This window comes from Galeopterus variegatus, unplaced genomic scaffold, assembly GCF_000696425.1.
Source record: "Galeopterus variegatus unplaced genomic scaffold, G_variegatus-3.0.2 Scaffold3265, whole genome shotgun sequence".
NCBI classification, from domain to species: domain Eukaryota; kingdom Metazoa; phylum Chordata; class Mammalia; order Dermoptera; family Cynocephalidae; genus Galeopterus; species Galeopterus variegatus.
This window is the reverse complement of record NW_007729376.1, coordinates 62,532-75,848: the sequence shown is the minus strand read 5'-3', so window position 1 is coordinate 75,848 and position 13,317 is coordinate 62,532. Positions and strand designations below refer to the sequence as shown.

General features: G+C 32.8%; 1 protein-coding gene across 1 annotated transcript in view; it reads left to right on the top strand.

Annotated features, from left to right (window-relative positions):
• MSRB3 (methionine sulfoxide reductase B3) overlaps positions 1-13,317 on the top strand; it is a 59,188-nt gene that overhangs the window by 30,975 nt on the left and 14,896 nt on the right. The window contains exon 2 of the mRNA XM_008584458.1: positions 4,400-4,526. Within this exon, the coding sequence (XP_008582680.1) occupies positions 4,451-4,526 (76 nt within the window). The 5' untranslated portion in view covers positions 4,400-4,450. The remainder of the gene's footprint in view (positions 1-4,399; positions 4,527-13,317) is intronic.

Here is a 13,317-nt window from a genome sequence, read left to right as displayed (position 1 = left end):
AACAGTGAACCTGTTAGGGGAAATTATGAGCATGTTGGTATGGCAGGAGGGTGGGGTGGAGTGGGATGTAGAGGTGTGGCAAAAGAAAAGGGTGAAGAGTTAAGCAGCAGCTAGATGTAGAACTTCAGGTGCTTTGTTTAGGAATTTGGACTTTATCCAAAGGATATACCAGAATGTGTTCTGTGGGATGGTGATAGGACAGAAAGGGGTTTTGTATAGTCATAAACATTTCAGAGGCACCAATAGAGACAAAGTTAAGCAGGTATATTTACTGAAGGCCTTTATATTATATTATGTAGCATTTCCATCACTATTTGATTACTAAACTTGTTTGAAGGGCTATCTTGTGTTTCTCAGAACACAGTCTGGGAAACCCTGCAATATGTAATGGGAATCATCCAAAAGTTTTAAGCAGGAAATTGTAGATAATTATGTAATCTAAGTTCTGTTCTCAACACGCGAGTGTGATACTGCTTATTAGGTGTTGTTCAACCAGTATTTTTTAACACCCACTATTTTCAAAATTATGTACTAGATATTCTGGAAGATTAGAAAGATGATTGAGACATCTAGTCTGGCTTTGAAAAAAAATAACACGTTGCTTATCTGTAAATGTTATTCATTTGTGCAATTATTTGAGTCAAAAGCAATACAAAAATGAGGAAGATGAGGATAAACTTGGAGAATTATGGATTTTCTGGTGGTTCTTGCTCATTGCTTATTTCTACAGGGTGTTTAGTGTTAATTCTTTCCCCATAGATTGTAACTACTCAGAAGCATGTGCTTCTTTTGCTCATTTTTGAACCAGGATTGTTTCTGGCTAGGGTCCTCACCCAGGCAGTTCAGGGAAGCACAATAGGAAGAAAGTTGTCAAATTGAAACAAATTTTTGTGGGGAGTGGGAGGAGCTAGCTGTTGGTTTATTTGGTCTCCAAAAGTACCATATCTTCAACATATTCAAGTTTTGGTAGATTAAAGTGGAGTCAGTTCTGTGGATCTTTGTGATATATCCTAAAGGAATATCCCAGAAATTTAGAGAACAATTTTGAAGGTAAAAGAGAATTTGAAGTTGCGTCTGGTGGAATAGAAAGGTCAAAGCTAGAAATCTGAGAATATCTCAGATTTTTCACTTAACTCTGTACCTTTATCTTAGTGTTAAGGGAGAGAATTTTTAAATAATCTTCTTGAATTAAGTTTCCTTATTACATGTTTATTCTCAGCCATTCTAACTAGTAGGAAAACAGAATCAGAGTGTCTAGAGTGGGTTGGTGCAACCTATAGCTTTTCATTGCCAGTTGTGTAGTGGTTGAGATCACTGGAGCTAGATGGCCCGGATTCAGATGTATTATGAATTAGATTACCCACTTAGGGTCCCTGCCCCTTACTAACTGTAAAACCTTAGGCAAATTACTTAACCTCTTCATGTCTCTACATCTAAAAATGGGAAAATGATAGTATGTACCTTATAAGGTTATGAGGATTAAGAAGAGCTAATTAATGTGAGGTGCTTAGAATAGTGCCTGGCACATGCTAGTGCTAGGTCAACTGTTATCTTTAGGATTTCTTTATCTCACTGTTTTCCTTAAGATAATCCAATGTGGAAATCCATCAAAGGCTAGTAAGTTTTCTGCCTAAATATAATCTTTTTTTTTTTTTTTTTGAGAATGGCCTGCTAACTCTAACTAGAATTGGGTATAAATGGACTGTTAGTATTTTATAATTCATACAATTAAAAAATATAGCAAATATTTGGCGTATTTAGATAATAATAGTAGCTAACATTTCTTGAGCCTGTACTATGTGCCAGGAGTTGGTTCCATGTGCCTTTTACCAGTTAACTTATTTAATCGTTATTTTAAAGTTAAGGAAACTATGGCACTGAGAGGGTACCCAACTTGTTCAAGGTCACACAGTTGGTTATCGGCATGGTCAGGATTCAAACCAGGCAATCTGATTCTATAGCTCACACATCCATTGTGATATCCTATCTTTCATGCAAATGTATTATGTATTTTTGATCTGTTTTTCAAAGTGTTTTATTTCATTTAGTGCAAACAAAAATCAGGTGGAAAACATTAGCTAAAAAATAATTTTGTTAGTTTTTTTTTGTTCTGGTGAAGAGTTACTCCTAATGTCACATGTTAGTGCCATGTTGATTATGATTCTTTTGTTCTGTGGAAGTATAAGATTATGAATTTGATTTAACCAACTGATCCAGGTGCATGCATTCATTCTTTAGAACTGCTTCACTTTACATCTCAGCTGTATAGTTTCAGGGCATTGCGTGAGAATGCCACTTTGCACGCAGTTTGCAAACTTAGCTGCTTTTTTCTACTATCCTTGCAAGCATTAATATAATTAGGTTATATCAAATCCTAACTTATGAAATGCTTTCTTTGTAGAATTTAAAAATGGAGAGCACATGAAAAATTGTGCTTTTTATATTCTTTAGTATAAAAGACTAGACTGCTCTAAAAGTAATCATTTTAGTTGCTCCACTTTGTTGGTACTAATGTAGCACTTTCTGGGTCCTATGTTTAAAAAAAACAAAACAAAACTGGGCAAAACTAATTTGCCACTAGATGGAGCCCTGGCTATTTGGGTAGAAATAAAGGCAACACAGGCAGAATATTAAATCATGCAGTCATATCATGCTGGAGGACCCCTGGTATTTGCGGCCCTTAGCTTTTAATTGTAGACTGCATCTTTGTTCTTTGTCTGACCTGCAGAGTGACATCACTGCCTTTCTTCCTGTGCACTGGCTTTGACACAAGCCAGATGGCCACAGTGATCGGTAGGCGCCCAATCTGCCTGGTACAGCAGTTGATGAAACAGAATAGGAAGACGTTTTATGATCAGCTTCAGGAGCACAATGAGGCTGCAGCTTTGCTAAGTAATTACATTCACTGTGCACACTTTATTCCTCACAGAGAAGGGTCACAGGGAAAAATATACATTTTTATTTATAGTGTTGTGAGGTATGGACCTTTGATCTTTTATTAGTCAGTAGTCTGCTCCAAAGGAATGCTCTCTTTTCCCTGCTCTGCAGTCATTCGTGAAAATGACATGTTTATTTATGTTTAATGGTTCTTTCAGGCTGTGCATTGTGATACTTACCTTCCCCCTTCCCCTCCTTTGTCTCTAGTTAGTAACACAAAAATGTTTTAGTTTTGTAGTGAGTTTAGTTTGGAGAAGTCAGAGTTCAGGCATGTTAATACAAGCAGATTTCTGTCAGATATACTCCAGAGTGATTTGGTAAAATATATTATTGTTTATTATATATTTGTCTTTAAGGAGGTCAGAAGAGTACAGGAACAGTACTCTGGTCGGGGGGGGAGGTAAGGGTGGTGGTCAGGAAAAGAACACGATGTTAATTTTACGTCCATTTTTGGACATTTAGTGGTTAAAGCCATGTAAAATGCTAATTTTCAATAAAATATAAGAAGTTGATATTAATTTAGTATTTTCCATTTTCATTTGAAATTGATCTTTACCAATTGAAGTATTGTACAAAACATTTAACAAAAACCTAAGAACTGAACTTTTCTCTAAAGTTTAGTATTCACACACTTTTGAGTTTCTTCCATGTGATTCATTTCCAAAGACTGCAAAAAAATATTTGTACTCTTTTTAATGGTGGGCCGTGCATATTATTCACAGAATTGATCTAGAAATTATAAATCATAAAAATGAATGAGAATTCATATTCACCGTGCTTTATTCAAACTTGACACTCTTTCTACAGTAAAGTCTCTTAGTTGTCCTTTTTGGGTCTCTACTAAAGAAAAAAGAAACTCTAACAAAAGAAATCTCCGAATCTTACAATATTTTAGAGTCTTCTCCAGGAAGGAAATTTGCAAATAATGGCTGGAAGAAGGCAGCATGGTCTAAGGAAAGAGCATGGCTTTGCAGTCAGATACAGCAGTGTTTTCTAATCTTTTTTCCACTGCTTATTTGCTTTTGTGCCCTTGGACCTTTGAGCCTTGGTTTCCTTACATGTGTATTGGGGTACATGTATTGTATTACATGTACCTCCTAGGTTTACTCTAAGAATTAAATGATAAAATGTGTATATTAGGCCCCAGACAGTTCCTGTCACATGGTATGAACTCAGTAAATGCTAATTCCTTTCAACTGTTTTAAACTTCATCTCTTTCCTCAATCTCTTGCAAAATGTGTTCACAAGACACACTGCTGTTATATAGTGTGTATTTTATTGATAAGATATAAATAAGTCTGGGTTGAAAGTAAGCTTACTGTCTGAAAAATAGGAATTTGAAATTTATTAACATTGTGTATATGTTCAATTCCACATAAAACCATAATCATCAATTGTGCAATGAATATGTTTAACATTTATGATGTTTTAATTTGCTTTTTTTTTTTTTTCTCCTACTCAGCTCTTGCCCCTGTTCTTTGACTTTCGTTTTGTTGGTGAAGATATCACAGTGATGTCTGCCTTCAACCTGCTGCATTTGGTGACAAAGAACCAGCCTGTAGCCCTGCGAGCTTGTGGGCTTCCCTCAGGTTGTTGCTTGTTGTACTGTACATAGTGAGGGCACTGGTCCGAGTGGGTGTTTCTGCTGCAGGAAATGATACACCATCATGCTTTGCTAGATTTCATTTTCTTTTACTTGGGCCTTAATTTGAAGACGGAAATTGGTTATAAATCATCACTCTACTTTGAGTAATATTCATTTCCACAATCCTTACAACCCTAGGAAACACTGTCCAGTTTCCTTGCCCAATATATAATTGTCACTAATATTTCATGATATCTTTTTGTTCTTTAATGCACACTACACATCTGCAAATCATAATGTTCATAAGGGGCTGGCAGTCTTAGTAAGAAACTGCCCCAAATTATACAAAATAAGACATTCATCTTGTTAAAGGATAATGAAAATGCTTTCTATTTGACATGTGGCCATTTCTTTCAGAAACAAGAAAATTAAAATGAACAACTTTAGCATAATTAAGTTACTTATGTATTGTATGTAAAAAAATAGCCGTTTTACTTGATGATCAAATAAACAACTAATATAGCATGTGTCAACAGGATCTTAAATTAGAACCTCTATAATTTTTGAAAATGTAATTTAAAAAATGTAATTTACACAAGTGAGGCATGAAAGTCCAAAATTTCATTATGTGCCCAAATTGTGAGTTTAATATTTTAATTTTATTATAAAACCCACAATGGTCAAAGTTTTATTTCTGTGAACATGATTATCAATATTATTTCCATTTTCAATTAATGTACACATCTCTATTATTACTATATTGTATAGAGAATTTAATTCCAACTCATTACACATGTACTAAATATTAAATATGAATGCCAGGCATTGTGTTAAGAAGTGAGGAAACAATGATAAACAAGGTAAAGCTGATTTTTTTCAGTGAGTACCAGGTGGAGATGGAACTGTGTGAGGACCATTGAACCATATGATGATATGACTAGGGAAATCGAGAGGAAGATGCTTCTAGCTCTTTTCTTTAGGGGAAGAAATTCTGGAAGGGAGGCAAGGTCTCTGAAGTTTAAGGAGGGCTCAGTGGAGGATATGGGTTTGAGCTGAATCCCAAACCAGAAGCAGCGGTTAGCCTGGTGTCAGGAAGGGGGAAGAACATTTCTAACATAGAGTGTAGAATGGGCAAAACATGAAGGCCTGAAGGAGCAAGGATGTTCAGAGAAATGCAGGTTATTTAATATGGCTAGCTTGGGTAGGTGATGGCAAGAAGAAGAAGTGAGAAAAGAAAGGTAGCCAGTTCATAAAGTGACTTATGGATGTTCTAAGGCATTTAAATCTTGGGGAAGAGGTGAAGAGGAATAACATGACTTAATTTGCATTTTATAATGATTATTGTTTTAGTATGATGGAGGGTCAGTGCTGCTTTTCCAGATATTTCTATGAGAGGGGCTGGGAAAGCAACTTGATAAGGCATTTATCTTGAAGCTGTGTTTGAATACCAAATACACTTTTATAAAAAGTAGATTTTATGTGTATTTGTGTGACTTGAGGGGCTAATGAAGTTTAGTGCATGGAGTTCCCAACCCCTGTTCTCAACATCCCCCCCCCCCGGCCCTGCATTCTCCTGCACTGCCACCATAGAGTATATTGGAGGAGTTTGAGCTGGAGGGAGTCGTGAAGTGCTGAGAGTCTTAACAGTGATCAGTAGGTTTGAAAAGAAAGGGGATGGATTAGGGAGAGATTCAGGCTGTAGAAATGACAAGGTTTATCTGTTGAATTGTCTATGAATTTGAAGTAGAACCTCAACCACTGTAGTCTCTGTGCCATGTAGAACTTTTTGCATCAGTATACTATGTATTACATATAACAATAGGACTATAAAAATTATTTAGTTTATACATAACCATGTTTTCTACTGAAAAAAACCCCAGTGTGTGAAAGCATCTAGCATAGTTCTTGTAACATGGGCTTGCTATACACAGAGGAGGCTAAGTGTTTCCAGAAACAACTTATTCTTCAATATTTGACAGTCATAGAATTAAAGGGTTTTATAATGAAATTGTTTAATTGAAATGTATCTTTACATTTTGATAACAAAGTGACTGAAAGTCTACAAAGGTGGTAATTTTGAAGAAGTAACCATTATAGTACAGTGCCTAAGCACACAAATTCTGGGGTGAGACTGACTGGGTTTGACATCTAGCTTTGCCATTTACTGTGTGCCTTAGCTTCCTTGTTTGTAAAGTAGGGATAATAATAGTACCCACCTGAAAATGTTGCTGTGAGAATTAGATAGATTGGGATATGAAAAATGCTTAAAACAGTGTCTGGCATATAATAAGCATAACATATGCCTTCTCTTTGTGTTAGAAATCCGTGTATCTATATCAGTATAGACTTATATTTTTCCAATATAATAGACTTTTAAAAAACATTCAAATATGTTTCATCTTTCATTTAACTATATTTTTACTTTATCTTTTTCCCATATAACATTTTTAGTAGGAATTACAAATCCACTTTATGTTTGAGGAATAACTATCTGAATCTGTTGTTTTGATCTCTTTATTTTACTTGTACGTCTTCCTGAACCACAATTCAAGACCTATAAATATACTACGCATTTCTTTTATTCTTACTACCCAGTACCAGTGGAAGCACAGAAAAACTCTCTATCTTTTTTACCTAGGGCTTGTAAACCCATTTTAATTTGATGAATGAATTGGCTATAACAGAGTTCTTCAATTCCTAAGTCATTCAAGTACTACTTATTTTTTAAAGTGTTATAAAAGTTAGTCTTCCAGTGTCTACATACTTCATAACTTGAATATTAGCGAAATCTCTATTATTGATTTCTCTAACAGGATTTTACTCTTAGATGTATAGTAATGTTGAAGAAATCATTAAGTTAAACAATAATGAAATAAACTATTTAAATTTTGAAAAATAAGAATGAAATTGAAAAGGGAATTCTAGTCCTCATTACTTTGTACAGGTAGGAGAGAAGAGACCAAAATTAGAGATATAGGAAATTAAGATGTAAGTTTGCTTTAATTTAGTTTCCTAGTCAAAACCCATTACAAAGAAATATCTGTAAATCAAAAAGATTTCTGTTCCCTAGCCAGTATTCTACTAATTTTGAGTATTATTCAATATGAAATAATTCCAGAACTAAAAATAATTGGAACAGGCTCTTAAAGTTGATTATAGCTAGTGTATCCTACGTGAAGGCCATATCCCAGAAGAGTGATCTATCATTTTTTCAGGTTTGACTTCCTTCTTATTTCTTAATAAGCATAATTTTAATTTAGAGCTTATTAAGTGCATCTGAGTTATGGTTCACTCATGTTTGTAATTAAAGGTAATTTTTCTCTTTCAGAATTTCTTAATTTCCTATCACAGTTTCTTTTATTTATTAAAAAGAGCACTGGAATAGGAGTCAGAAAACTTTAACCATACTCTGTTGTTAACTTGTGTGACCTTGAACAAATCAGTAAGCCCCTCCAGACTTCAGTCTTTTCATCTTTAAAACAAGGAATTCAAATTAGATATGATTTTTTTTTTTGGCTAAGCCTCAGCAGCCATGAAATTCTATGATTTTATTAACTATCATTTGCTTTTACTTTTGGCTTTGGGTTAATCACATCTTAAAACTCAGTACTAATTAATTCTGGGAACTTACAGAAAAGTCTGCTCGGTTGTGGTGGGAGGACAGAAATATTTTCCATGTTCGAACATTAGAATCATTGGCTTCTAAATCAAGACTGAAGCATTATCTGAGTGAGGAGGGATGAGGAAGCCCAATTTTGTACACAGTTTTAATGCTAGATGACAATTAAGTGTGATTGTAACTTACACTAGATATCATGGTAGCTTTCAGCCAAGTGAGGATGTTCATCTAAATAATACTAATTGCAGTGATAAATTATACTTTTCTTTAACATCATGCACATAATATGCTTGTGATTCTTATTTGACTTCATGGCATATTAACGGTCTCCGTGAATTGAAGAGTCACATGGTTATTATATAGCTTATAAAGATGTCTTACCATAATATTCTAATGTAGAAATTAGAAGTCTTAAAGAGATATTTTGCAAATGATGTTTGAAAATCATAGAATATCTTCAGTATAACTAGAACTTTCTATGAAGAAGGGGCTTATGGCTCTGGAGTTTAGCACAGTGCCTGGCACTTAATAAATATTTGTTAAATGAATAAATAAACATTTGAAACATTTATATGTAAGAAAAGTTATAGCTATAACAGAGAGTCTAAATTCATTTGAGACTTCTTTATATGGGAAGATTGAAAGTAAAGTTCATAGTTTGGTTGGCTTTTGAATTTATTTTCAAAAACAATTTCTCTTTTGTATGAATACAATATAATGGATGTCTTTAGTATAAATCACATTGTAGTTAAACAAATAAAGAATGCTAACATATATATAACATTTATTCAGTGTATATTATCCAGAATTGCTTTTATTTTTTCTCTCAAACAATTTGAGTTTTGGTGATAGATAACCACCAAAAATTGAGGAAGTGAGTAAGAGCATATTATACTTACAATGAGAATTAAGAACTCTACCTCTTTTGATCATTTCTTTGAGGAAAGTTAATATTGTCTGTTGTGCTTTAAATTCTCCATTTGTATGAGCTGGCAATAGTTCATTAATAGCAATGATGTAATATTTAGCTTTTTAAACAAGATAATCAAAGTCATCAGTGTGTTGTTCACTGACTGTATAGATTGATTTTCTATATTAGTTTAAAAAAAACTTTTTGTGTCATGAAAATATGGATCACCTTCATAGTTCTTTGATAAAAGTTATGACCTTTGTCCCCAGAAAAGACGTATACGCACCTATGCACAATTTTTCATATAATTTCAGAAAGTTTTTTTGTTAGATCTTCTGAAACTCTTCAGAGAGGGCTCTTTGACCACATGTTTAGAACCTCTGTCTAAAAGATACACACAAAACCAATATAAAACTCTGATCAGAATACAGTATTTTTGATTTCTGTATTGGTGTCACCAGTGGAATTCTTTCCCATGTATTCAGGTTAATGTCCTCAGTTCTCCAATTTCTCTATTCTTACATGTTCATTTTGCCTAATTTCTTTGATTCTATCAAAAATGCCTAGGGAAAGATTTTTAAAAAAACCAAATAGTTAAAAAAAAATAGACATACAAATTTCGACTCTTGTAATTCACAAAATAATTTGCAATTAGTTGATTGAATGGTATACACATTTTCCAGTAGATGGCACTGGTTTTACATTCTTTCACAGCATGAAAGAGTACTGATATCGTTAGCACATAGGTACATTGTGAAAACTTAAACAAAAGTATGTAAAGAATATCCAGTTAAGAACATATGGATTTACAAACTACAAATTTTTTTGCTTATATTATGTTCAAACAGTATTTGTAGAGTGCAAAACCTTTTTCCATTTTCAATAGGATTCCAACTCTCTTATGCTTGGACATCTCACCAGAATTGTCTTTCATGTATAGACTTTCTATAAACTAAAACAAGTTTTCATAAATTAACTTATCTTGTACCCACATAGCTGATTTAAAAGTAATTTATAGTTTTATATGCAGCTAAATTTTCTTCAGCAGACCACCCAAGAATTAAAGAAAATTTCACATTTTGTTTTGCTATATTTTGAATTTTTATAAGAATCTTGAAAATGTTATTAGTTTAACATGTTGACTGTTAAAGCGTGAATAGTTTTTTGCGTGAATGAAAATATTTTAGGAAACTAAGAAAAATTATATTTAAAATGTTGATTAATGAGTACTGTGATGCAACTATGTTTTTTTCTAAAGCAAAACGTTTTAGTAGCTCTATGATATAATAAAGTTTTAGTTAATGTTGGAAAGTTGTTGCGCAGCATCTAATTACCAGATGAGTTTTAAAAATTATTTGTGGACAATGCATATTAGTCAAGGCTAAATTGTTATAGAATAATATCTGTATGAATAAGGTGTTGGGCAATATGATTTGTTAAATATGGATTTTTAAAATATTTTGTTAAATATGGAATGAAATTTTCATATTGTACATAAAATACATAGCAACATCTAGTAGCAACAGAGGTAAAATGGGCTCGAACAAAAAATTAAACAAATCTTAGTTTTGTTTTAGAAATTCATTAGTTAATTAACAATGACTGTAAAGAATATAAAACATTTTACAAATTCTGAAAAATGATAATTCTGTAGTGTTAGACTATCTAGACATATGGACTTAGGGGAAATCATATAGGTAATTAGATGTTTATCTAAACATGTTCATAATAATGTTACCTAAAAGATCTTAGAAAGATTTATTAAAATCAGCTGTCTCTTGCTCTCAACAAATACAAATTTAGTGAAGGAAAGAGCCATGAATGACAATTCACAAAGACTCACTAAAATTGAGGATAAATACTTGATAAATTTTTATTATCAGTCTTTCCTAGTTTCCAGCTTTATCCTAAACATTTTATTTAAAGATTGAATTTCTCATGACTGCTTTTTCTAGATATATTTTAATTTTAAATTCTTCAAAATAGATTTTATTGAGGTGCAATGGTGAATTACCTCTATTTATTTTTGTGCCTTTATATTTAAAATCAACTATCTATTTGAAATTTTAAAATTCCCATTTCATTTATTTTAATTCCCTAGTTTTTTCTCTTTTTTCACATTTAGAATCTTTGCACTTATATTAGTCATATAAAAATGCATGTTATAAAAAATATGCTATGAAATGGTGAAGATATCAGTTATTTAGATGTTAATAAGAGCTGTACATTTATAAATTATTCAATAACTTTTTACGATAAGCATTTCCTTCAACATTAGATATATTTATTATATCCAGCAACTTAATTGCAAACAAAGAATGGAATGTTAATTTAAATCATTAGATTATTTGAATTTTAAGCAAGCATAGGAAACCCAAAATTCTATAACTGTAGTTTTGTAAGATTTTGTTTTGTTTCAGAAATGCATGTTGGCTCAGAATGATACAGCTCTTAATATTATATTCCATTTGGTTAATATTTTAATGTTTTTATGCAAATTTTACATAACACTACAGCAAATTTCAGAGCTTGTCACAATATTATTGGTATTGATGAAGAAACAGATTAGAAGCTTGCAATTTTTGTTTTGTACCTTTTATTCCTGCTTTTCATCTGTAAACTGAGAATGATATAATATTCTTGTTAAATCTTTACAATTACATAGGATCTTAGGTATTACATTAGCTGCATTTCCCCAAAATTTGTTCTGTGCAACTTTAATCCCTTGTTGTAAGGGAGAAGAAACTGGGGGAAGAAGTGTGTGTGTGGGGGTGCTGGGGGAAGGACATTAAATAAGTTTGGGAAAGGTAATGGGTTTGATCAGGCAAAATCTGTTTCTATTATGGAAAATTCTTGGTTCCTGCAAAGTAAGCTCTGGAAAAGCAGAGAGTTTTGTCTGTTTAGTTCACTACTACATCTCAGCAACTAGAATTGGGTCTGTCACATAGTAGATGTTCAATAAATATTTGTTGAATTAATAGTTGCGAATAAGTAGCATCATCTTTTGAATCAAAATAATGCCACATCAAATAATAAAATAATTGTTTTTAAGGAATGTACATTCTGGTGAGAAAGGTGGCTACTTTGAATCCAAATTTTATTATCTATAGGATGAAGAGAGTTAAATACATGATGGTTTTATGATTCTATATAAATACTTCCTCTTTTGTTTTACTATGGAGGCAGGGACCAGAAGTGAGAAGCGTCGTGAGATTCTTTCTGCCCAGAATGGCAGACTGGTTTCTTGAAATAGGATTTCAAGCAATGACAGTTCTTCTAAAGGATATTGAAGGAATGCATAGATGTAATTAGCAGGAGGTGGTAGGAGTGGGAGATGGGAGGATGGATTTGGGAATGGACTGTGGGCAGAGAGGTTAGCAATGGATGGGCATACTAAAGTGCAACAAAATATGGGTTCAAGAGAGAAATGTAATGAATTAATAAATTACAGGAGGAAAGCGACAGACAAGAGAGCCTGGCTCTCATTAACCAGTTGTGTGACCATGTCAGTAACTTCTTTGGGTCTTGATTTCCTCTTGAGGGCTTTGGACTAGAAGGTTTTTCATTTCCAAAATTATAATCTGAGGAATTAGTTCTACTAATTACCCTGTAAAGTGGAGCTAATCATCAAATTGAGAAATCTGTGCATACTACCATATTTCATAAATTCTTAGTTGCACTATTTAAACATTTTACCATCTTGGTAATACGGATGCAGCTTAAAAATCATTGTGGTAAGAATGTATCACAGTTTTGCAACTTTTCCCCTCCTTTTCTAGTGGAGTATAAAATAATTACATGTCAGAAATACCACGTATTTAATAACATATTAGCATAAGAAAGTCTTTGAGAAGGTCTTTATGTAGAAACCCATATAACCTAGATTTTCCTAATCTAACTATGGAAACTTCTGATTCTTACTCCCCACGAGGAACAGCCTGTTAGCATTATCTTCAGAGCCCAGTGTTTTACACAGTACTTTTTGGGGAATGTTAGGGGGTAATCTCATCCAGAAAATTAATGGAATATTAGTCATAACAAAAAGTTTGAATGCAGAACTCTAGAGAGGTAATAAAATATTCAGAGTAGTAATAAGGAAAAAAATTTTTGTTCTATCATTCATTCTTTTAAAAAAATTTCACTTATTTATCAAGCAAATGGTATTGTTGCATTTTTAAAACTAAGATCTAAGAAACAAAGCCTAAGACATCATTTAGAAAAAATTTTTTTAGGAATGAGATTTAAATAGCAATAATTGAAATGGAG